Here is a 25,010-nt window from a genome sequence, read left to right as displayed (position 1 = left end):
TTTCTTTCTTCTGCTGAATACAGAAGAAGATATTTTAAAGAAAGTCGGTACCAGTTGATGGTCCCCATTGACTTCCATAGTGTTTTTTCCCTACTATAGAAGTCAATGGGGACCATCAGTAAACGACAGCATTTTAATTTTAGGATGAATTATTCTTTTAATGCAGAACCATTAACACAACCATTAAAGATGAATTCACTAAACACATTTTTAAAGCATTTAATATCAAGACAAATGGATGGTTTTAGGAGATGTTAAAAAGAAAAATGAGTGTGTTTTATATTGAGCATTGGAGGTATTGTAAGCCACAGACAAAGCTAGAATAATAGTTAAGAAATTCTGAAAAGTTACAACTGACCCATCAAAACGACTGATGAGGTGCATTGTCTTTCGTTCCATTTGACCAGTGCTGTCAATACACACGATTTCAGTACTCCATCAGTATAAAAACAGCTATTGTTATGACCCATGATGGGTGAAATTCAGTGCTTTTGTCTGATCAAGTTTCATTCACCGGCTCAGTTATCAGAGTTGTACTTCCAGATGGCGAACTCTCCGTTGTCACTGCAGGTGGCCAGCAGTCCCGCTTCCTTTGGACTCCAGGCCACGCAGTTGATGTCCTGATTGTGGGCTTTGGGTATGTGAGCCGACAGGAAAAAAATGGGCTGCTCTGGGTCAGCAGTGGGGTCTTCTCTGAACACACGGACTCCATCATCCCCACACGCTGTGGCCAAGGCACCAGTCAGACGACACCTTAATGATTACAATAATACAAGCGTCACTTCTGAACTCACAATGGTTGACAAACATCATAAGCATTGCACCGTCTCACGGCTTGTGCATTATGGTGACAAGGCTTCTGCAGCTTGTATAAAAGTGAAATGTAAGATTTTAAATTTAAGATCCCATGGCATGGATTTTATTTTATAATGTTTCTTGATGTGTACTTCTTTGTTAGTATGGTTTTTACATAAAAAGTCATAATTTAGAAATAAAAGGCATTTTTCTATACTGCTAATAGCCATCTGGCTGGAATGCTGTTTTAAGGGCCTGTCTGCTGTGAGACTTCAATGAAAACACCCACTGTTGTGATTGGCTGACATCCTTGCATTTGAAATTAGATTATGTGGCGGAGGGGGCGTGGTTTAGTTTAGGTTTATATATTAAGTCCAATACTTTTTAACTAACAGTTTAAGATATTTTAGATTTAGTCCGACGTCTTTCTGTCCTTTGAATGTAAGTGTATGCCCACTTGCTGTCCACGTCCAGAAGGTAATGAAAACATCTTCAAAGAAGTCCATATGTGACATCAGTGGGTTAGTTAGACTATTTTGAAGCGTCGACAATACAATTTGGTCCAAAAATAACAAAAAATACAATTTTATTCAGCATTGTCTTCTCTTCTGTGTTCCTCAAATAAAGAATCAAACGGTCATGATTTAAGATTCGAATCGCGTGTCAAACTGGCAAACTGCTGAAATCACGTGACATTGGCGATATGAATCACGAATCAATCTGCTGATTCGCGACCCTTTGATTCTTTATTTGAGGTTTGAAAACAAATGCGGAAGAGAAGACAATGCTGAATAAAGTCGTATTTTTTGTTATTTTTGCACCAAAATGTATTGTCGACGCTTCAAAAAACTAACCAACTGATGTCACATATGGACTACTTTGATGATGTTTTCATTACCTTCTGGACGTGGACAGCCAGTGGGCATACACTTACATTCAGAGGACAGAAAGCCCTCGGACTAAATATAAAATATCTTAAACTTAAAGGTGTGGAACGGCATTCGGGTGAGTCATTAAAGGACAACTCCGGTGAGAAATGAATCTAGGGGTAATTAACAGATGGTTACAGATGGTTAATTAAGTAGATCGTTCTCTGGGATGCGTTTTCATGAAAATCAAATGTAAAGAGTTTTATCTCTAAAAACAGATTAGCTTATAACACTAGTCTATGGGGCACAGGATAGTGAAATTAAATCGCTAGTTAATACCACTAACAAGGCTCAAAATAGCCTCACACTAACACGGCAGCATAATGAGGGTCCCTACATGCAAACCGAAGCATTGAGAACTTTGTAAGAGTGCAAACAGTTTAATAAGAAGATACGTTGTAAACACATAGACAGTAAAAGAAATGGACCGAGCGTTCCCATTGACGTCAATGGCAAAAGAATGAAGTCAACCTAGGGGCACTCACTTCCTGATGGCTGAGCGAACTGCGCAGGCTCAGACTGAGCTTGACGACGTAGATGTGACGTGAGCCTCCTGTCTGACAGCTGTAGTTCTTCTAGTAGATGTGGAAAGCGAAAGCTGAATCACGTTGTTTAAATATTTTCTCCCGTTGCTTTTGGCTCACTATGGGCTTCTCCCCATTCTTCCCCCTTGACTTTATCAGACTAGCCTCCAGGACATGTCTCCACGTCCCCCCGACTGTGTCATAGACAGTAAAAGATTGCCTGCGAGCGTCTCTTCAGGTCTATACGGTAATTTCTCAACTGCGCGACAGGGTCGCGTTGGTTATGACGCAATCGTTAGCCTATTTTTACAAAAACAGCTTCTGCGGGGCGATAGTGTAAGATACAAGGTAACGGAGCCTTTTATACATTGTCATGTTTCTTTAGAAATAAACAATGGACAAATGGAGTCTTTAAACGCCTCAGATGTAAAGTTATTCACTGTCAAAGTGACTCAAAAATGAATGGGAGTCAATGGGATGCTAACAGCAGGTGATGGCTTGGTTAGCAATGGCCGCCCCTAGGGGTGGAACGCTTTCCGAGCGCTAGATTACCCCCTTGTGTAAACATAGTGCAGTACGCGTTCACGGACAGGCGCCATCTTGGAAAACAGTCTCAACAAATCGATCCACGAGCGCTGTTCTAAGTGAGCTGGTCGAAGGGAATTAAGTTTCTGTAATGTAATAACATGGACATTTTTATTTTTATTTATTTATTTTCTCTGTCGCGTTCAGTGTTTTCTTCCGGAAACAATGGACCATATGAGATTCCAAGTCACAGTTCATCACTTAGCAGAGCTCTCGTCGCTCGACGAGTCGAGACTGTTTTCCAAGATGGCGCCTGTCCGTGAACGGACTTTATAAAGTATCTTCTTATTAAATTGTTTGTACACTTACTAAGTTCTCAATGTTTCGGTTTGCATGTAGGGACCCTCATTATGCTGCCGTGTTAGTGTGAGGCTATTTTTAGCCTTGTTAGTGGTATTAACTAGCGATTTACTTTCACTACCCTGTGCCCCATAGACTAGTGTTATAAGCTAACCTGTTTTTAGAAATAAAACTCTTTACATTCTATATTCATGAAAACGCATCCCAGAGAACGATCTACCTTGCAACCATCTTTTAATTACACCTAGGTTCATTTCTCACCGGAGTTTTCCTTTAATGAAAGAAATTTCCCTTTAAGGAGAAATTTTACGTTTTTTTTAGATATTGAATATGGATGGTCTTGTGCTATCTAGATAATTTACTGATAGGATTAACCAGAACATGTTTAATATAACTGATTGTATTCGTCTGAAAAAAGAATGTCATTTAACTATGTCAAATCATGGCTTGAGGTTGAGTAAATCATGACAGAATCATGGCATAGTTTTCATTTTTGGGCGAACTAACCCTTTAAGACCCGCAGAAACCCTTTTGACCAAAATAATACCATGCATCTTACCATGCAATATCATATACAGTTCTCCCGTGGAATCCAGACAAGGTACATATACACTTCCAGGACTCCTCTGATGAACCTGCAACCAAATCACTGTCAAATTCAACCCAGGAAATACAGACTACATCATTTTAAACCTGCAAAGTATTCAAAATAACAACAGAGTAAAACGGCACAGAAAAATCATCTGACCATCTCCAGCCGTCGACTCCTTCCAGATCTTCACGGTACGATCGTCGCTACAAGACGCCAATCTTCGTCCCTCAGGGTCAAAGGTCAAACTCCAGACAGTGGATTCGTGTCCCTCTAGTGTGGCTCTACATTCCCAGTCATCATCTTCCTCTTTATAGATGCACACTTTGTTGTCATAACTGGCTGATGCAAGAAGCTGCAATGGCAAACGAGTTTCACCATTAAAAAGCAGCTCTTTATGTGTCGCGACAGAAAACATGCACGTGAATATCATACCTCCTGTGTCGGGTGCCAAACGACATGCTTCACATCCTGTGTGTGTGAATTCACAACACTTACACACTCATATTCATCCTCCTCGTCCACTAGAAGGAAAATAAAAGTGTTTAATACAAATCATAGTAATCTTAATAACTGCTTTAAAGGGATAGCACCCAAAAATCTCATAATTTACTCGCCCTCAAACCTGTCTTTATTCTGTCAAACACAAAAGAAGTTATTTTGAAAAATGTCAGTAACCAAACAGTTGATGGGCCCCATTGACGTACATAGTATTTTTTCTCTCAATACTATGGAAGTCAATGGGGTCCTAGAAATGCTTTGATACCCAGGTTTGGAACAACTTGAGGATGAGTAAATTATGACAGAATAAAATTTTTAAGGCAAGCCACTACAGGCAAAACCATTGTTTCAGACCATCTTCCGTGTTCAACTTACGAAGAAAGTCTAAAGCCTTACGCAGTTCAAAACGCTCAGAGAAGACCTTTATTAACCCCTGGAGCCATGTGGAGTATGTTTATGATGGATGGATGCGCTTTTTTGAGCTTCAAAATCAATGGACCCCAGCACTGCCATTATAACACTTGGACATGTCAGGATTTTTAATGATATAACTCTTATTGTGTTCATCAGGAAGAAAAAAAGCCATATGGGTGAGTAAATAATGGTAATTTACATTTTAAAGTGAACTAACCCTTAAATGTACTATGGTTAATCAACTAGGTAAAGTATTGTGATAGCTATTATTTAAAAATTGTACACTATTCATCTCTGGTGTCTTCCCTTAAGCCATGGGGAAAACCTTAAAGTCAAAATGCAATCAAAATGTAATCTTAATACACATTACTGGTCTAATTGTGGATGATTCAGTGCAACTAAGAATGTTTGCATTTGCGCTATAGAGATACTTTTCACTATTTAATCCCCAATTCCTGATGTACCTTCCCAGATCCAAACACTTTTGTCTCTGCTGCAGGTGGCCAGTAAGTTTCCAGATGGAGCCCAGGCCACACACTTCACCTCGTTCTCATGACCTTCCAACACTGTCAGGGACTGTAAGCACACATGAGTTATCAGTCAGGCTGACTGGCAGGATGTTAGTGATGTCACTTCCTTGAATGCAAAAAAACAAACCTCAAAATCATCATCCGTCTTCTTCCAGATGCATGTGGTAGCATCAAAGCTGGCTGATGCCAGATATTTCCCGCAGGGCGACCAGGCCACCTTTCTGACCGTACGCTGGTGTCCATCAGACAGGACACACTTACACTCCCAACTGTCCCCTGAGAACATGAGACACAGATAAAACTAATAATCTACTCTTACTTTATCTAGACTGTGTCATAAAGACCAGACACAAAAGACATACTATATATATATATATATATATATATATATATATATATATATATATATATATATATATATATATATATATATAGATAGATAGATAGAGAGAGAGAGAGAGAGAGAGAGAGACAGAGAGACACACACACACACATATAGACAGACTATATATATATATATATATATATATATATATATATATATATATATATATACACATGTATATAATAGTTTTATTTTATGCGCTGTCAAATCGATTAATCGCATCTAACATAAAAGTTTGTGCATAATAAGTATGTATGTGTGTATGTCTGTATATATGTATATATATATAAACACACACATGCTAATATGTCACATGTTAGATGCAATTAATCTATTTGACAGCACTATATATATATATATATATATATATATATATATATATATATATATATATATATATATATAATTATTTTTATAAGCTATGTTATGTCTGCTCTTTATTGTGTGTATGTCACTGTTCATTATAATGATTTAATGAGTTCAGTTTGACATACTTCAGCTCTCATATTTAAGTACGTGTTTAGACGGTCATTCACTGTGAAACATGCAAGTTGCTATTTTACCTTCTTTACCCCAAACTCTTATCGCGCGGTCCCCGCCGCATGACGCGAGAAGAGTGCCCGTGGGGTTCCACGCGACGTACCAACAGCGCGCGTCCGGGTGCGCGCTCACCCTCTGCTGCAGCTCCATCTCGCCCTTCATTTCCATAGAACTGTATGATATTTATGATTATATGACATGTAATTCTTCCCCTGTCTCTCTCTTAAATATCACAAATTCAAGACTTCTGTTTATCAGCAGCAGAGGCAGCTCCCAACTTCCTGCTTTGTGCCTCAGTGTTTTGCTGTTGAGACAATGTACGGCAGTAGCGCCACCATCAGGAATGTAGCGAAAGTTAGAGAAAAATATTCTTTGGGGTAAGTTCTCCCCAAAATGAAAATGATCCCATGATTTACTCACCCTCAAGACATTCTAGGTGTATATGGCATTATTCTTTCAGACGAATACAATCAGAGTTATATTTTAAAAAGTCCTGACTCTTCCGAGCTTTATATAATGGCAGTGAATGGATGGGGAATTTTTTAAGCCAATAAAAGTGCATCAATGCATCATAAAAACGTGCATCCATCAATCATAAAAGTGCATCCATCCACCATAAAAGTGCATATATCCATCATATAGCTCCACACGGCTATGGGGGTTAATAAAGGCCTTCTGAAGCGAAGTTGCGCATTTGGATAAGAAAAATATCCATATTTAAACCTTTACAGACTAAAATTACTAGCTTCCGGCAGTCGGCGGCACATGAGTCAACTTGCGCTAAAAGAGTAACCCCTGCGTTCAAACGGAACGGATAGATGCACTTTTATGATGTATTGATGCACTTTTATGACGAATGGATGCATTTTGTGGCAGATGGATGGATACACTTTTATGATGGATAGATGCACTTTTATGATTTATGGATACACTTTAATGATGGATGGATGACCTTTTATAACGGATGGATGCACTTTTGTGGCAGATGGATACACTTTTATGATGGATAGATGCACTTTTATGATGGATGAATGCACTTTTATGGACTTTAAACAGAAACAGCCATTCACTGCCATTATGAAGTTTGGAAGAGCAATAGTCAGCTGGGGGTATTAAAAAAGGGCATTTTTAATATATCTCTGATTGTATTTGTCTGAAAGAAGAACATCATTTACACCTAGGAATAGGATGACTTGAGGGTCAGTAAATCATGGGGTAATTTAATTTTTTTGATGATCTATCCCTTAAATATTCATTATAAATATTTTATTTTACTTTTTAAATATATTTTAAACGTTTTGTTTGTTGTAGGATAGTGTATGTGTTAGATATTTACTAACATAGATATTAAAAATATTTTTTTATTTAATATAATATTGCACTGTAAAACCATAGACTGTTAAAAAAAAAAAAAGGGTGAGGGCAAAATCTTATAATTGCGCCCAGATTGCGCCACATATACATACGATGATACGATACATACTAGTTTCAATTCCTCACACTAACGTCATGTGCTAATGTTGCTGACGTCTGCTGAAGGACGCCTCTGATTGGTTCAAACGGCAACACACAGGAAACGGAAGGCTGAGGCAAGAATCGTTCCGTCTGATGGAGGAAGCGGACGGACTATTGTTTACGTTTTTCTCTGGAAATCAAGAATAAAACACACGAATATGTCTTCGATGTAGCGGCGATCAGCGGGGTCATTAGAAGCTGAACATACTACAATTTGGTTTTAATAAGTTGTTTTATATTTTAGTGGGATTTGAGAAGGTTTTAAACGGTTTTGTATGTGTTGTGAAGGTGTAAGGCCAGTTAATGTCACACAAATGATCAAATCTGAATAAAAGCTTCAGTCACAGCAAACAGGTAAATATATTCTTTAAACAAAATGTTGTTTATGAATACAGATATTTTTATATAACAGGAAGAGCTTAAACTGTATTATTTTGTTATTAAGTGTCTGTTTATACTTACTAGTAATCAGTCATTTATCATTAGTTGGCATTATACTGATTTTAACAGTTATTAACATGTAAAATCTGCTGTTTTCTCAATAATGCCTACATATACACTTTTAAAAAGCTTTTCATACTTGGCATTTTAGTCTTGTTTCTAGTCTAAATATCTTAAAACAAGATGGATTTCTTAGATAAGTAAAATTATATGACTTGTTTTAAGCAAAAACTCACTTCATTTGGATTTTTACTTAGTCTTAGTTTTACTAATTCTTACTTAGTCTTATCCTTTTCTCCAGATTACGATAACAGTACTATAACATGTCTTTTTTTCCAGCTGTAGTGCCAGGGGAGGTCAAACCCCAGAGCTGTCCACTCTCACTCCAGTGTTTTTGAGTTTCACTGCATTGATCAAGGCTTTTCGGTAGGTTTAAGACCATGTACGCACCCCCGGGAACTGCTCAGCCTGGCAATCGAAGGAGGAGAGGTGGCACAGCTCTACCCAAACAGCCTGAGAGGAGTCTGGCGTCAGCACTACCCGGGGCGCTCTCCATCACGGCTCTCTGTACGGCCCTGGCAGAACCAGCCTGGCTCCGCGTCCACGGAGGAACCTGCCCCAGACAGGAGATCGGTGTCGCAGATGTCCTGGGATATATAGATGACAAACTCATTCAGGGTTGGTATCCCAAACTGTTATTTTATTTGAATATATTTTAAACTGTAATTTATTCCTGTGATCAAAGCTGAATTTTCTGCATCATTACTCCAGTCTTACATGATTCTTCAGAAATCATTCTAATATGAGGATTCGCTGCTAAAGAAATATTTCTTCTTCTTCTCAAGACACTCAAGAATGAACCCTTATTGGTTCTTGCTTAAGCTCAAACGTGCTACGTAACACGAGAATGAACCTCATTGGCTCTCGCTGAAACTCAAACGTGCTGCGTAACACGAGAATGAACCTCATTGGTTCTCACTGAAGCTCAAACGTGCTGCATAACACGAGAATGAACCTCATTGGTTCTTGCTGAATCTCAAACGTGCTGCGTAACACGAGAATGAACCTCATTGGTTCTCGCTGAAGCTCAAATGTGCTGCGTAACACCAGAATGAACCTCATTGGTTATCGCTGAAGCTCAAATGTGCTGCGTAACACCAGAATGAACCTCATTGGTTATCGCTGAAGCTCAAATGTGCTGCGTAACACGAGAATGAACCTCATTGGTTCTCGCTGAAGCTCAAATGTGCTGCGTAACACCAGAATGAACCTCATTGGTTATCGCTGAAGCTCAAATGTGCTGCGTAACACCAGAATGAACCTCATTGGTTATCGCTGAAGCTCAAATGTGCTGCGTAACACCAGAATGAACCTCATTGGTTCTCGGACGTCAAGTGAACATGCTTGAGCTTCTGTTTACCACAGTTGATCTGTGATTTGATTAATGTTTATGTGTGAATAAAAGCCTAAATTCAGTCTGTTCCTCATATAAAGCGAATCGAGTCTCTTCAGAAAATTCTGACTAAACCGCTTAATTCATATGGATTAGTTTTTCAATCTCTTTATGAACTTTTTGAAGCGTCAAAGTGTTAGTTGCGTAGCTGTCAACTGGGGGAAGCTGAACCGAAGGTCTTACGGGTTTGGATCTTACAAAACGAATTAGTAATATGTAAATTAACCGATGTAGTAAACTAATGTTAACCAATAAAATCTAATTGACTCGAAAGTTGTATAGTTCTTGATATTGAGATCTGCTTGTGCTGTAACTGTTAACCCTTTGTTAATTCTCTCCCACAGATAACTGTATAAACTCTCAGTCCATCCTGCTCTTGCGGGTCATTGCTGCTTTCTGTTTTTTGGGCATTCTGTGCAGCCTGACGGCATTTCTGCTGGACGTCTTTGGACCCAAACACCCGGCCCTCAAGATCACACGCAGATACGCCTTCGCTCACATCCTCACGGGTACGGATTCACGCAGGATTCACTTCTTGAGATTAATGCGGTTGTTTTTGTAGTCTTAATGAATCTGTGTGTTCTAGTGCTCCAGTGCGCTACAGTGATCGGCTTCTGCTACTGGGCCTCGGAGCTGATTCTGTCCCTGCAGCAGCAGCACAAGAAGTACCACGGCTCGCTCATCTACGTCACTTTTGCCATCAGCTTCTACCTGGTGGCCGGTGCAGGCGGAGCCTCTATTTTAGCCACAGCCGCCAATCTGCTCCGTCATTACCCCACTGAGGAGGAGGAGCAAGCCCTGGAGCTCCTGTCAGAGATGGAGGAGAGCAGTGAATCCTACCCAGCTGACTACGACATTACCAACCAATTCCAGCCTCCACCAGCCTACACACCCTGATCGCCATAGTGTTCCTTGCCCTGCCGTCTTCATGCGCCACCTTCGGCCTTCAGACATAGAAATGATGCTCAGATTTTAGGTGCCCCATCAAAAATGAATATATATTGTATATATATATATTCAGTATTCCGGATCATGCAGAATGCCCATATCCATGCACACACTAAAACAAACGTTTTACTCCAGCAGACAGAGCTTGCGTGCATGGAAGAGATCGATGAGAGTAATTATGGCATTGCTTGTAGAATTCCATTTGAATTCATCTTGCATTAGTTTGCATGTATCTGGCAGTAAAACCCACACAGATCTATAAAACCATTTTTTTGGCACGCTTTTATTACTGATTAAAGACTTGAAGGATGCAAAGCATCTCGGCGTCATCCTGGAAGATGCATTTATTGGCATCCTAACCTGTGGGGATTTAGTCTCTGTATAATCATCTAAAGGTATCTAATATCTGCTTCATCACAGGTTTATCACCTTTTATCATTTTCTTCACAGGTTCATCACCTTTTCCAAATGTTGAGCTGCACTTTGTTCCTGTTTTTCAAGTGGTCATTTATAGACACTTAATAATAATTTTAATCTTTTTAATCATGCTTGGTATCAATGTATCCTTTTATTTATTTCAATGTATCAGTAGCCCACAGATGCTGCCATATCTGCATACTTCTGGTTTCGCCCCATCACATTTTTAAGATAATTTCAATTTGCTTTTAATAAGTTTTTGTAGTGTTACTTTAACGCACATATAGGCGCAAATACCCAAGATGGATGGACAAATTATTTATTATTTATTATCTGGATGAAATAGACTCTCAAAAAAAACTAGAAAGCAAATATTTTATGTATCTGTAATTTGGAGGCGTTCAGGTTTGCCAACATCACATTGTGAGTTTGTTCTGTATTAATTGGATTTTAATTTTTTTGTTATTTTCAGTGACATTGTGTTTGGTGTATTTTGATAGTTATAGTGCGAGCGTGAGGATGTTCTGATGAAAGAGTCTTAACACATTTGATCATGATTGTATCCACAATTTAATTTTCTAGCTTTTTCTCTATTCTGATATTTTTTGTTGATAAAATCACTGCATGACATTTGATACTGCACTTGTGGTGCATAAATGGACTGTACTTGTTCAGAGTTCACTTTTACATATAGTTTTTTTGTTTTGTAATCTGGTGGTTGTGTTCTAGATTATTTCACATTTCCTTTTTTTGTGTCTCATTTAAAAATACGTTTACTTGGAAAATAAAGACAAAAAATATGATTCAAAGCAAAGTGTGCGTGCATGTTTGTTTCCTCGATGCGTGTGCACGTCGAATTAGAAGCTCGTTGCGCGGTGGCCATAGCAACGTTTGATTCATCCAGGAAGCGACACTGCGCGTCTCACCGGCATTTCAAGTGAAACGACATAAATGAGCTTAATTTGAAGAAATTCTCGTTTAAATGCTCTTAGTTTGGTTACTTATTCAAAGAGGAGCGCTGGTAAATGATGGGTAATGGAATGTCGCTAATGAGGTATGTTGTAACGTTATGTAAATAAGGGCAGACCCGTATAGCTACATGAAGCTTTAAATTAGCTTTATAAGTGAACTGGCTGACTTGTATAACGTGCTTTTTGAGATACAGTTACAATATTAATGAGTAACGCAGGTGCATTTTTTCCCCATATTTTAAGTTTAAACAGAGAACACGATCCATTTAATAATATAATATTCTAGTGGCACCATGTCCACCAGTAATCTGCCACCCCTGCGAAACCTGCCCAGTTGGTCCAGGGTTCGAGATCTGGACAGGGTGAGATACCCCAGACTTCTTTCTAGTGACTATATGGTCAGATCTCCACCTGTGGACATCAGGAGCCCAAAAGCAGCTGCTCAGCCCAGGACAGATGCACAGGACACACGCATCGCCTCTCTGGAGAAAGATATCCTTTTCCTCCAACAACAGCATAAAGACACACTGGAGAGACTGCATGCAGAAATGGACAATCTGAAGCGCGCTAATAAAGGTGTGTTACTGCATTCTGCTGATCAGCTTCTGCATAAATGGGCAGAAAATAAATATAATGCATTGGCACTTTAAAACATTTCAGGTGGCTGAACTTTCAGGGGTAAAAAATCTTATTTTCCAACATAACGGGTACAGCAGCACAAAGGTTGCCATAGACACTGATGGAACATGTCACTCCAATGTTATATTTCTTTGTGCCCTGATGAAGCTTTCATAGCTGATATTAAAAAAATTGGATAACAAAAAAAAAAAAAAGAGATTCTAATTATTGAGCCTAAAACCCCACACGTAATAATCTAGAATACTGTTGAACACTTGATGGATTCTCTGTCAATTCTTCGTCATCAGTTGATAGCAATGTTTCTAGAATCTGTAAAACCGCATTCTTCCATCTTAAAAATATTACACTACGACATATGCTCTCAATCCCAAATGGACAAAAGCTAATTAATGCGTTTATGACCTCTAGTCTAGATTATTGTAATGCTCTACTGGGTGGTTGCCCTGCATGCTTAATAAACAAACTCCAGCTGGTCCAAAACTGAAGTTCTTAACAGCCTATGATCATATTAGCCCGGTTCTGTCAACACTGCATTGGCTCCATATTAAACATTGTATACAGTTAAAAATTGTGCTAATTACTTACAAAGCACTAAATGATTTACTAAATGGTTTAGTGAGCTCTTAATGCATTATACTTCACATCTATTGCAGTCTCAAAATTCTAGCCAGTTAATAATATCGGCCATCTTTGAAATTTCTCTCGGGCATGCAAGTGCAGCTCCTATCTCTTTGAAAGGGGAAACATCAAATTATCCAAAACTGTTCACCAAGCTTATGATTAAATTTCATATTTGAAATCACCAATGAAATCATCAATGACAACAACCTATATATATTCAAATGTAATGAAGGTACAAATTGGCTGATTTTCTGATTAAAAGCCATTTTAAAGTATTTTAAAGTGTGTTTTATTTTAGGTTCAGTTATTTGAACTCTCATACCATTTTCAGAGTTTAATATTACGTTTTTCTTTTACAGAATTACAGTATCAGATGGTTATGGAACATGAACATTCTTCAAAAGGTAGGATGTTTTTTATCTAGCCTCTTTTTTCATAATCATATTTATAATATATACTTGCTTCTAATGATACAAAATTATCTTTATTAATCTGTGCATAGTTGTTGAGTTTAGGTTTTGGGTAGGATTAGGGATGAAGAACATGGGCATAAATAAATACAAATATGGTCATGAAAAAAAGGCATTAATATGTGCTTTATAAGTACTAATAAACAACCAATATCCTAGTAATATTCATGATAATAAACAACTATTAATAATGAGAATTGGACCCTTAACTAAAGTGTTACCGAAAGATCTGATTTATTAATATTATTTTTTTAACCTGTATTGTTTACTGCAAACTGACAGCCGTATGATCCACACAGGGTCCTGCAGTGACGGTTCAGCCAAGAAGAATTCCCACTGTGGATTAATCAGGTACTTACTGTAGCATCTCTGATCATCTGACCTCGCTTAACCAAATAAATCACACATCCTCCTCCTGTGATCCGCCGCAGCTCAGAGGAGGCGTCTGAGGCGGGTGGAGGCGGCGCAGTCACATCGCTGCTGCCTCTCAGGATCACCTGCAGTCCGTCGCAGCATCCTCGAACCCCCACGCTGAAGGAGTGTGAGGTCATCATCCGGCAGCTCTATCACGCCAACGCCTCGCAGTATCAGGAGGTCAGGAGCGCTTCATCATGTCTGTTCTGTTCTCATTCATGTATTCATACCTGACGCTGATGTTCATTCACTCAGCTGCTGCGGATCAAGATGCTCCTCGGAGACATCGCCTCCAAAAACAAATCGTCTTCTGAAGTTTTCTCCCTCGCAAGGGACTGCCTCAGTGACAACAGCAGGTGCATGATCATTCTGCAGAGTAAAGCTCACGGAAACTGGAAAGAAATATCCTGGTCATATTTCACTCCAAAATCTACAGAATTAAATATGAAACTATATTTTACACACACGCACGCACGCACACACACACACACACACACACAATGTCGATTTTACAGCACTACACCTATCAGGCATAACATTATCATTATGAGGTGACGTGAATAACACTGATTATCTCTTCATCCTGGCACCTGTTAGCGTGTGGGATATATTAGGCAGCAAGTGAACATTTGGTCCTCAAAGTCTTTCTGTGTTAGCCTGACAAGCCAGACCCACATCAAGATGTTTGGTCTGGAAACTCACCATTGACAGCTCAATCTGAGGGGCGGGATAAACGGTTGTCTTTCAAACTCCCTCTGCACGCGATAGGATAGCGCTACAACCAACCAGAGCAACATGAACCGGAGCTTGTTGGAAGATTAAACTTTCACCGTATCCGGTCGGCAAAACTCTGAACACATCTTCCCTTTTTAAGAATGACTTCAGTGCCGTTCTTTGTTGTTTTCTCAGAGAAAAGCTTAACTCCAAGTATTCCAGAGTCGTGGTCAAAGCTGATTCGAAAGACCGCCATTCGCCAGCTTGTGTTTATTAGTAGCACGCAAGTCCAACTCGGCTGTCATTATGTTAAGCCCCGCCGACCGACTTTATACACGATGTGATTGGCCGACCAGAGTTTGGCGTTTACTGCTCAGAAGTGTGTTGAGAGTTGCTAGACGACACTTGCGGCAGATTAGATTCGCTGCCGCTAGGGTGCGTCTAGATTTCTAGGCTACTTCTGTGTTAGAAGCAAGAAAAAGTGAAAAGGCAAGTGTATGGATTTTAGGCCAAATTGTGATGGCTAGACAACTAAGTAAGAGCGTCTACAAAACTGCAGCTCTTGTGTGATGTTCCCGGTCTGCAGTGGTCAGTATCTATCAAAAGTGCTCCAAGGAAGGAACAGTGGAGAACCGGCCACAGGGTCATGGGCGGCCAAGGCTCATTGATGCACGTGGGGAGTGAAGGCTGGCTGGATCATACAGACGAGCTGAAGCTCAAATTGCTCAAGAAGTTAATGCTGGTTCTGATAGAAAGGTATCAGAATACACACACAGTGCATGGCAGTTTGTTGTGTATGGGGTGGCATAGCCGCAGACCAGTCAGGGTGCCCATCCTGACCCCTGTCCACCGCCGAAAGCACCAACAGTGGCACGTGAGCATCAAAACTGGAACAGGAGCAATGGAAGAAGGTGGCCTGGTCTGATGAATCACATTTTCTTTTACATCACGTGGATGGCCGTGTGTGTGTGCGTCACTTTCCTGGAGAACACATGGCACCAGGACGCACTATGGGAAGAAGGTGAGCCGGCGGAGGCAGTGTGATGCTTTGGGCAATGTTCTGCTGGGAAACCTTGGGTCCTCCATCCATGTGGATGTTACTTTGACACGCTCCACCTACCTAAGCATTGTTGCAGACCATGTACACTCTTTCATGGAAACTATATTCCCTGGTGGCTGTGGCTCTGCCAGCAGGATAATGCGCCGCCACAAAGCAAAAATGGTTCAGGAATGGTTTGAGAAGCACAGCAACGAGTTTGAGGTGTTGACTTGGCCTCCAAAATCTGTGGGATGTGCTGAACAAACAAGTCCGATCCATAGAGCCCCCACCTCACAACTAACAGGACTTAAAGGGTCTGCTGCTAACATCTTGGTGCCAGATACCACAGCACACCTTCAGGGGTCAGGGCTGTTTGGGCAGTAAAAGGGGGACCAACACAATATAAGGTCATAATGTTACACCTGATCATTGATGTAAAAATGTTTTTATTTATGTCGTTTTTTAGGTAAAATGTGATTTTTTTTAAAATATATTTTTATGATTAAAATTTTACTATATTTTTAATTTACAAACAAAAGAGATAAACTATATTTTGCATAACATCTCAGTTAAAAATATTAATTTTTAATATATTAATATTAAGAATATTCAACAAAAATGTTATAGTTATCAGTTAAATTGTACAGCACAATTCAATTAGAACTATACATAATGCATACTATGACTTTAATAATAATAATTCAGGTCATTGTTTTCTTGTCATGAAAATAAAAGTTACAAAAATTTCTCCTAATACAGGCCAATATATTGTCCTTATTCTTTAGATTTTTGACAAGTTCTTGTAAGATTCATTTCTTGTAAGATTCATTTCGAATCAATCTGTAAAATCATTTGCACTTTATTTGCGCATTCTGATTCTCTTTTAGGGGTGACGTCTTTCAGCATTTACCAAAACTACCTCTAAGACCACTGCCAAAGAAACAGTAGGTTGACTTTTACACTTATATCACCTCTGACAGTTTGAAACGATCTGAAACGCTTTTTTCAAATGTCACCCCAGGCTCCCGAGTCAAGCCGGTAAAGGAGAAACTGTGATTCTTCCAGCCATCAAACGCAATTCAAGCAGCACCATATCAGAGCGGCAGAGGAGAGCGCAAGACGTGCACAAAACACGCCTCAGAAGAACTGTGAACTCTTGACGCCGCCGCGGATGAAGTGGAACGTGACCTTTACACTTCCCTCATTGTGCCATCAGGTGTTTTTTCACAGTAGTGCTCTCTTTCTATGTCAGTCTACACACGAGGAAAGAGTGAGCGGCTGCTGATCACGTTTGATTCCCTAATGAACTCAATAAGAATCTTTCCAAAGGAGCAGCCAAATGTCAAAGATGAGGCGAGAGCTAAGCTGCCCGTCCTTCCACAGGATGATCCGTAAACTCCGAGACAGAAACAGACACAATATATACATCCAAGCCTTAAATCGAATCCCTTATAATTACTATTTACCTTGATTTGAAGTGTGATATTCATTTAAAAGGAGTCTCTTTGAATAAAAGCGCCAGAGGCACATTTTATGATGTGTTTTTGTTCAGTTCTTGTTCCTAAAGCTCTTGAGGAATCTGAGGGTGTTTGCACCAAAGGTCAGAGAGTTTGCCTCTATTCCGAGACTCATGCAGTGTTTGTTTTTCCCAGAGGCTCACTACGTTTCGTGTCTACGTGCGCTGGACATTGAGAAGGTTTTATACTGTGTCCTATAGGATCACTACAACTACCCATTGGACCACTGCCCGGGATCCCAGCAGACACCACATAGCATTACTGTCTTAAAGAGTCTTATTAAGTAATGGGTTTTAGAGAGCGCTATCTTCATTTCAAAGCTCAGATGCTCTGGATGTCTCAGCCAATGTTTAACATGCTGATCTAATTGAAACAATATAAAACATTCATTATGTGATGAATACATCAATACTGTCATTTTCTTTTGCAAGATGATGTTGCATATGCCAATGCATTTATTATAAACACATAAGCTGGCCACATATATAGTACATAAAAGCGAGACCACAAGTGAAAGTTTTTCTATTTTAGAATTTAGACATTTAAAACAATATGTTTCATCTCAAATTATAAATGGAAAAATAGTGCTACATCCTTTCACCTCATTTTGTTTGTTTTTTCATAAAAATTCACTAGGTGTGCAGTGTATTTATAGGACAAAAATATGCACACACGCGTTGGGTTTCCATGTTTTATGGGGACTAAACATCGGCATAATGATTTTTATACCGTACAAACTGTATATTCTGTCCTAAACTTACCCGTCAAAGAAAACGTCTGCATTTTTACACTTCATTGAGCATGATTTATAAGATAATTTCCTCACGGGGACCAAAAATGTTCCCACCAGGTCAAAAATTACTGGTATTATTATTTTTGTGTGGACATTTGGGATATACGTACAAGGCTAGGCATCTTCAAAATCTATTAAAATTAAACCAAGCCACCAAACACCTGTGGCGAGTGAGGCGACGGGTCAGATGGGTCAGACAGGCTGTTAAAGGAGGTAAATACAGGTAAACGCCTGCAGCCCCAGCAAAGCATCAACGGGTGTTGACCAAATGACTTAAGATAATAAGATAATTGAGGAAGGTATTATTAGATAAGCAATGAAGAAAGGAAAAGGGTTGCTCAGACAAAGTATCTTATCTTCTCAGAAGCGTAGCTTACAGAGTGACGTCCCACATGTAACATTAGTATAAAAGAGCCGGGCTTCCCATGCAGTATGATTGGACGCATTGAGTTCAGTCTGCACATCTCTCTGTCAGTCACTCGGGTGATCTCCGTAAACTCAGCGGTGCGATCATGTTGGCATCACGAGCTCTCCTCGCCAAGCAGGCCGCAGCGGTGCTGGCGCGCCAACCCGCCTGTCTGGTGCATCAGGGAGACTGGGGGAACTGGGGCAACACCAACATCGCTGTGGTAAGAATACAACATGCCACATGCACGTAAACTGACACGGCATTTGGTATTGAGTTTCTTGTTTGTTAAGATATAGTCTCTGTTTGGTTCTGCTGTTGAAGGTTTTCTCAGGCTGCGGTTGGTGGGATGGGACTGACGTCCATGAGGCTGCGTAGTAAGTATAGCCTACAGCAAGTGTACACTTCAAAAACATCCTTAAACAAGCTACATTTACAGTTACACTTTACTTTGTTAACATTAACAATGAGCAATTGATTTTAGTTAGGGTGTCTCTGTTACAGTGTCATTATACATTTAAGTTCTGAGTAAGATTAATAAACTACATACTTATAGAGTTAGGGTTAATACACTCTAAAAAATGCTGGGTTAAAAACAACCCAAGTTGGGTTGAAAGTGCACCAACCCAACAATTGGGTTGTTTTAACCCAATGGCTGAGTTGTTCTTACCCAGCAATTGAGTTGTCTTAAGCAACATTTAACCCAACCACTGGGTTAAAACAACTCAACCATTGGGTTAAAACAACCCAATTGTTGGGTTGGTGCATTTTCAACCCAACTTGGGTTGTTTTTAACCCAGCATTTTTTAGAGTGTAGGCAACATGTAACAAGGACAATGTAAAAAAAAAAAGTGTTATCTATATTTTTTCATGTAAGGTGACACTTTACAATAAGGTCCCATTAGTTAATGCATTAACTAACAATGAGGAATCCATATGTCACTATTCATATTAACAACAACTTTTGATTTGAATTGTGTATTAGTAGCAAACATTTTTTTATTAAATGTTTTAGATTTATTTTTCATTGTTAGTGAAACATTGGTTACACTGTATTTGAAGGTGTCATCGTTACAGTGTAATTATATTTAAGTACTGAGTAATATTAATGAACTACATGTTCTTACTATATGATTAGGGTTTGGTTGAGGGTTAGTCACATTTAATTATGCATAATTTACTGTTATTACTATGGTAAGTGTATGCAACATTTGTAACAAAGACACTGTGAAATAAAGTTTTACCAAACATTATTGTAAAGTGATATGATTATATCTTTATGATGTATGGATTTGTGTTAGGGTTATTATGTAAGTGATAATGCAGGGTCACCTCATTATCACTTCACCCTGAAGGGGTTTATTTAGAGATAATGACTGCACATTATCCTTCCTATTAAGACTACTTACAAATAAATAAATTAAATATTGATTTGAGCTGAAGAAATAGTGTGATGGTGGTTCAGCATCTGAGCATTAAAAAATATATTTGAATGTAGAGTGCTGCTATCGGCCAATCAGAATCAAGTATTCTAGAGCGATGTAATGCATAGGGAATATGTTACATGTACTTACCATAGTAATAACAGTCCATTATGCATAATTACATGCAACTAACCCTCAAACAAACCCTAACCTACCCTAACCCCTTTAGTAAGTACATGCAGTTATGTTTACATTTAGAGCTTTATTTATCCCCTCGGGACAATTAGTTTAGCCTCTCATGGTGCTTCACATATAACACTTGACACACATACATTCAATCAATATTACTCAGTACTTAAATATATTATTATACTGTAACAATGACAAGTGTAACCCATGCATATATACGGCTGTCTCTTTAAAGCACCATGTACCACTTGAGCCGTAACGGAGCCCGTTTTCAGATCTTTGCTCCAAACCAGCAGCAAATGCACGTCATGGACCACCTGAAGATGCAGCCCTCTTCAGGTGACAACAGGTAGACATCATTAAATATTATAAGTACACAGCCTTTCATATTACCATTCTGGTGTCTCACTTCTTTTGTAAAAATATAACAAAAACGCCCATGTTTTTTTGAATGTGGACCATGGTATTCTTTGAAGTAACATTTAAACATGAACATTCACAAGTACCTTCTCTCTCTGCAGGAACATGATGATGGAGTCTGCACGATTCAGCCACGGTCAGGGCACAATGCATATGAACGATCTGTCCAAACTGGACGCCAACAGCTTTGATGCAGTCATCTTCCCTGGAGGCCATGGGATCGTCAAGAACCTGTGAGAGATACAGTCTTATAGTTGAGAAATAGGGTCAATAGTAATGCAAACATCCATAGAAACTGATGCAAATGCATCCCAAAAGATGTGCATTGTCCTCCTGACAGGACAGTCAATCAAAGTTCATTTGCACATACTTTAAACTTTGATGACCCTCAGATTAAATGTGGATTGGCTATTCTACTGTTAGTCAACCCAGATCCATCACTATTCCTGGAGAGAAAATCCTCTTATCCATTTCACTATTAGCAAACAAATGATTAAGTCTAAGCGGAAATACAGGCGATGGATGAGACTAATCCACGTCTGAGTCGGATGCAGTTTCAGCCTAATTACACTTCAGGAACTTTATATACTTAAGACTTGATATTATATACAGAATTGAGAAGGTGCCAATATATGTTTGCTTGATATGAGCTGGGAAAGAAATACAAGGAGATTTTTTGCTAAATTTTGCTCTTTTCTAATAAGACATTTCTGCTGACTTCCACAGGTCCACCTTCAGCAAAGACGGTAAAGATTGCAAGCTGAATAATGATGTGGAAAGAGTTCTGAAAGACTTCCACCGCGCCCGCAAGCCCATTGGGTACTCGACTATAAAACATTAAAACTGAATTGAAAACTGGGTGAATGAGAACTAAGATTCTGCACCTTTTCGTGGTCACTAATCAAATTAGAAGCACTGATCACATAACCTCTTTTGGTAAGAGCGGTTGGGTTGTAGAGAGCTGCTCTCCTGCAGAGTTTATCTCCAGGCCTAATCAAACACGCCTGAACAAGCTAATCAATTCCTCCAGGATGACATATGCTGCGTTCCAGACGAGGTGGATGTGGAAATATTCAAAATTAAATGTTGACAACGTGATGTTGCCAGACCACAAGGAGAGCCTGGGTCAATTATCGCAAAAAAAATTTAACAATCGCTTTGAAAACAGCTGAAGAAAAGCATCAACTAAGGTATGATTATGTAAAGTTTGTTTTCACATTAATGCTCTTTAGAAGCAGGACTTGCCAACATCTTGGAAGTGACTTCAAATGATGCATCCCATTGAGGTTGATGGATGTACCTTGAGTTCAGATGTCGAATGTCCCACTTTGAGTGGCGTTCCAAATGTTATTTCCAAGGAAGAGGTAGAAAAAAACCTAATTCCCATCTATCAGCAATTCAGCAATAGACAATAGACTATAAAGTGGTAGACTGGGTAAACCCAGCCCGATCTGCCGGTGATTTGATTTCGTCCGGCGACTCAGTCTGGAATCCTGTACATTAATCTCCGCTGCTTCTGTTACACTTTTGCGTGAACCAATCACAGGCTGGCTTATCCACCTGGCGTGCTATTGGCGGGTTTAACATGATGACGGATAGAGAAACGATGGGTCGTTGCCTGTTGATCACTCCTCTTGTGGTCTGATTGGTTGAAGGACTATCCAATCGCATACCGAGTCATGTGAATAATGCTCGTTGATCACGCCTCTTGTGCAGTAGAAAATACAAAGCAGACTCCTCCAGTGTCCAATGTTCAATCTTAAATTGAGCTTGGTCTGGTGATAGCCAGACAAGTAGAGTGGTGCAGGTATGACATGACTTTGTAGGCCAAAACACAGGATTAGCATTTTAGAGTTTAGCATTTTAAGGTAAACTTGTAAACGACATTAAACACATCACTATTACCCCACTTGTGATTTCGATGTGATGAAACGCTGAAAAGGTAAACTCAGTCTGCCTTTACAGCCTCATTATGCATATAATTATACTCTTATGAACTATTCTAACTCAAACGTTTTAGGAAAATGTTTTGAGATAAAAACCGAAAGAGTTGTCGGAAGCTTAGTGATGGTGCTGTTGAATTCGTTGGGACCATGGTGTAGTTAATTTAGGCTTCAGAATTCATAAAAGTTGTGCTCATCTGTGATAATTATCTTGATGGACAAAACATTAAAGTATCATAAACTTTTGTTGATCACAGAGCTCAGTTTTTGGATAATCCAAAAGCCTATGGGAAAATCCTATTAGGTTTTTGTCAGTAACCAGTGTGATGCGAAATGCTGATTGGCCTACAAAGTTACGTCATACCTGCACCGCTCCACAAGCAGGTGAGGTTTTTTTGCAGGGTTGGAGCTAAATTGTGCAGGACAGCTGCTCTCAAGGACCGAACTTACCCACCCCTGGAGAGGATCAGATTTCCATCTTCATTTTTCATTCAAATTGTTATGACAAATGCTGTGTTTGTTTACAAAAATGTAAAATAGTGATCTCCACTGAGTATGCAAATATGATTCAGTCAGTTCAATTGTTGAAGCACTTTTTAACTTACCTGAATCCGGCTCTCTTCGGCTCAGTCTGTCCAGCATGGCTCCTCTCCTGGCGTGCCGAGTGCTGCCGAGTCTGGAAGTCACTATGGGTTACGAACGTGACGAGACCAGCCGATGGGGACGCTGGCCCAACACCAACATGGTGCAGGCGGTCAAGAGCATGGGGGCTCGCCACAACACCCGCGAACCTTACATATCCTTTCACTGAGACAAAGTTTCTAGAGCAGCAGCGCACGTTAAAAGTCTAAGCGTACATCAACTTGAAGTCATGACAATAAAAACGCATTATTTTCCCCTTAACTCCCCACCTCACGAGGCCTATGTGGACGAGAAAAACAAGGTGATCAGCACTCCAACCTTCATGTGGGAGACCGACTACCACTACCATTACATCTTTGATGGCATCGGGAACATGGTCAAGCATGTCATGCGTATGACTGCCAAGTGATTCTCGTGGGATACGAGACACCAGAAGGCTTTCACACTTAACTTTGGGTTGACCTGAATCCGCTATTATGTGGACATACAGAGAGTAAACAAATAAAAGCATGCAATGCAAGTCCTGTGTTGAACTATGTATCGTATAGCCTGTAGACCTTAAGTAGCCCACTCATTGAGTTCTCTCTTCCGGTTAGCATTTCCACAGCATGAAGGTAAGATCTTATGGATTTAAGGATGAACCGCTCATTTTAAAATCTACTGACATTTGTTATGACATGCACTTCAAACATTACAATGCTCATGATAACTTTCATTAACTTTACAATAAGTAAATCCCCTTCAGCAGCTAATGACTCTTCAACAGGGATGCCATAGAAATACTGTACATGCAGATGATTGTTCACAGAAACATCTTACAAAAATAACATTTCAGTGGAACATTTTATTTTACAAATCATACAAAAATGAGTGACAACATTTATAAAAGACAAATATAAGAACATATAAAACTTTTTTTTATTTTATTTTTTACAAAACTTCAAAATTATTCTCAAGAGTTAAAAACACTTAAATGTATTACAAAAATGTACAGCAGCATCTTAAATATAAGATAGATCAATGTTTTCTCGAAACATTAATGAACATTTGCACAAAATGTAGAAAAAAAACAAATTAAAAAAATATTTACACCAAGCACAGACTGACAAAGTGTGATAAATGTTTTTGTTTCAGCCATTTTATACATCCACAGTTCTTTGCATTAAAGTAAAACAAATATAGAAGATTAAGTGAGCTGGCTGACACAACGTTTCTGTTTGGGAAAGATAATTACAGTAAAGCGTACCATAAATTGTGAGGAGAGTTTGATTGAGTGTTCTTGACTCAATGTTGGCACTGAATTTTTGCCTCAAATTATAATGACAAAGGGTTTGAAATTAATTCAGTTTCAAAATGAATGGTGCACAAATGTACACGATAAACAAACACAGCAACATTATATTCATAATGCAATGTATATACATGTACTCATGTATATGTAAAATACAACATTATACATTTCAGTTGCTTAAAATATATGTTTCATTGACTGGAGTATCTGATTGTCAAAGCAGACTTAATGCTATACTGTTGTTTTGGTTCGGCTGAATGGAAACTAGAGTTATATTTCCAGATATATTTCACAGACAGAAGTGTAATCTGAGATTGATAAGAACAGATAAATGCAAAGTGAACGAAAGACAGCGACACAAAAATTACATCCCATATGGTGTACATATTCAAGTTTGGAAAAAAACAGTATAAGAACTGAACACACCTTTACAGCATTATGACAACAATAAATATACATCAAAGCTGGTCAGTGATATTCAAGTCTGGATCCTTTGCTTTCTCAGGATTTGTTAGGTTTGTACTCAAAACCATTTTGTCTTCTTCCTTGGGATGCTCTGGAAATAGAAATACAGGGATTATAGTTAGTGGGACCAAATAAAACTGGATTTAACATGGGAAATGTTGCTAGCATAATCCTGTTGTTGAGGCC

General features: G+C 39.1%; 5 protein-coding genes across 7 annotated transcripts in view; 3 read left to right on the top strand and 2 right to left on the bottom strand.

Moving 5' to 3' along the window:
* Positions 1-205: 205 nt before the first annotated feature.
* On the bottom strand, positions 206-6,420 carry ciao1 (cytosolic iron-sulfur assembly component 1). The gene is made up of 7 exons (XM_067412785.1): positions 6,116-6,420; positions 5,295-5,443; positions 5,102-5,213; positions 4,158-4,246; positions 3,882-4,077; positions 3,693-3,768; positions 206-753 (listed from the first exon to the last, which is right to left on the bottom strand). Exons 1-7 carry the CDS (start codon positions 6,258-6,260, stop codon positions 519-521), a joined length of 1,002 nt encoding a protein of 333 aa, XP_067268886.1. The 5' UTR covers positions 6,261-6,420; the 3' UTR covers positions 206-518.
* Positions 6,421-7,672: 1,252 nt separating this feature from the next.
* tmem127 (transmembrane protein 127) lies at positions 7,673-11,680 on the top strand. 2 transcript variants are annotated; one of them, XM_067412784.1, is made up of 4 exons: positions 7,673-7,961; positions 8,479-8,726; positions 9,846-10,010; positions 10,088-11,680. In XM_067412784.1, exons 2-4 carry the CDS (start codon positions 8,489-8,491, stop codon positions 10,396-10,398), a joined length of 714 nt encoding a protein of 237 aa, XP_067268885.1. In that variant the 5' UTR covers positions 7,673-7,961; positions 8,479-8,488; the 3' UTR covers positions 10,399-11,680. The 2 variants fall into 2 exon arrangements, with proteins under 2 accessions (XP_067268885.1, XP_067268884.1); XM_067412783.1 differs by having other exon boundaries at positions 7,674-7,961; positions 8,388-8,726.
* A 95-nt stretch (positions 11,681-11,775) lies between these two features.
* Positions 11,776-17,453, top strand: LOC137038302 (coiled-coil domain-containing protein 74B). Of its 2 annotated transcripts, XM_067412782.1 has the most exons (8): positions 11,776-11,920; positions 12,092-12,413; positions 13,457-13,501; positions 13,867-13,918; positions 13,999-14,161; positions 14,237-14,337; positions 16,622-16,678; positions 16,756-17,453. In XM_067412782.1, the coding sequence occupies exons 2-8, from the start codon at positions 12,131-12,133 to the stop codon at positions 16,892-16,894; spliced, it is 840 nt and encodes a 279-aa protein (XP_067268883.1). In that variant the 5' UTR covers positions 11,776-11,920; positions 12,092-12,130; the 3' UTR covers positions 16,895-17,453. The 2 variants fall into 2 exon arrangements, with proteins under 2 accessions (XP_067268883.1, XP_067268882.1); XM_067412781.1 differs by lacking the exon at positions 11,776-11,920 and having other exon boundaries at positions 12,086-12,413.
* A 993-nt stretch (positions 17,454-18,446) lies between these two features.
* On the top strand, positions 18,447-23,477 carry gatd3l (glutamine amidotransferase class 1 domain containing 3, like). Its single transcript, XM_067412779.1, has 7 exons — positions 18,447-18,673; positions 18,775-18,827; positions 20,299-20,412; positions 20,585-20,716; positions 21,210-21,302; positions 23,057-23,222; positions 23,343-23,477. The coding sequence occupies exons 1-7, from the start codon at positions 18,557-18,559 to the stop codon at positions 23,475-23,477; spliced, it is 810 nt and encodes a 269-aa protein (XP_067268880.1). The 5' UTR covers positions 18,447-18,556.
* Positions 23,478-23,974: 497 nt separating this feature from the next.
* igsf9b (immunoglobulin superfamily, member 9b) overlaps positions 23,975-25,010 on the bottom strand; it is a 60,942-nt gene continuing 59,906 nt past the window's right edge. The window contains exon 22 of the mRNA XM_067414441.1: positions 23,975-24,915. The gene's annotated coding sequence lies outside the window, so the exon portion shown is untranslated. The remainder of the gene's footprint in view (positions 24,916-25,010) is intronic.

This window comes from Pseudorasbora parva, chromosome 13 (assembly GCF_024679245.1).
Source record: "Pseudorasbora parva isolate DD20220531a chromosome 13, ASM2467924v1, whole genome shotgun sequence".
In the NCBI taxonomy this organism is placed as follows: Eukaryota; Metazoa; Chordata; class Actinopteri; order Cypriniformes; family Gobionidae; genus Pseudorasbora; species Pseudorasbora parva.
This window is presented reverse-complemented; position numbering and strand designations above follow the sequence as displayed.

Excerpts from the sequence above, each read along its gene's own strand:
- LOC137038302 (XM_067412782.1), top strand. The coding sequence starts at position 12,131 with ATGTCCACCAGTAATCTGCCACCCCTGCGAAACCTGCCCAGTTGGTCC. Across the intron at positions 12,414-13,456 it reads TCTGAAGCGCGCTAATAAAG|AATTACAGTATCAGATGGTT; the intron begins GTGTGTTACTGC and ends TTTCTTTTACAG. Across the intron at positions 13,919-13,998 it reads TCCCACTGTGGATTAATCAG|CTCAGAGGAGGCGTCTGAGG; the intron begins GTACTTACTGTA and ends GATCCGCCGCAG.
- ciao1 (XM_067412785.1), bottom strand. The coding sequence starts at position 6,260 with ATGGAAATGAAGGGCGAGATGGAGCTGCAGCAGAGGGTGAGCGCGCAC. Across the intron at positions 5,444-6,115 it reads AAGAGTTTGGGGTAAAGAAG|GGGACAGTTGGGAGTGTAAG; the intron begins GTAAAATAGCAA and ends TCATGTTCTCAG. Across the intron at positions 5,214-5,294 it reads AGACGGATGATGATTTTGAG|TCCCTGACAGTGTTGGAAGG; the intron begins GTTTGTTTTTTT and ends GTGTGCTTACAG.
- gatd3l (XM_067412779.1), top strand. The coding sequence starts at position 18,557 with ATGTTGGCATCACGAGCTCTCCTCGCCAAGCAGGCCGCAGCGGTGCTG. Across the intron at positions 18,828-20,298 it reads GACGTCCATGAGGCTGCGTA|CACCATGTACCACTTGAGCC; the intron begins GTAAGTATAGCC and ends GTCTCTTTAAAG. Across the intron at positions 20,413-20,584 it reads CCCTCTTCAGGTGACAACAG|GAACATGATGATGGAGTCTG; the intron begins GTAGACATCATT and ends CTCTCTCTGCAG.
- tmem127 (XM_067412784.1), top strand. The coding sequence starts at position 8,489 with ATGTACGCACCCCCGGGAACTGCTCAGCCTGGCAATCGAAGGAGGAGA. Across the intron at positions 8,727-9,845 it reads AGATGACAAACTCATTCAGG|ATAACTGTATAAACTCTCAG; the intron begins GTTGGTATCCCA and ends TCTCTCCCACAG. Across the intron at positions 10,011-10,087 it reads CTTCGCTCACATCCTCACGG|TGCTCCAGTGCGCTACAGTG; the intron begins GTACGGATTCAC and ends TGTGTGTTCTAG.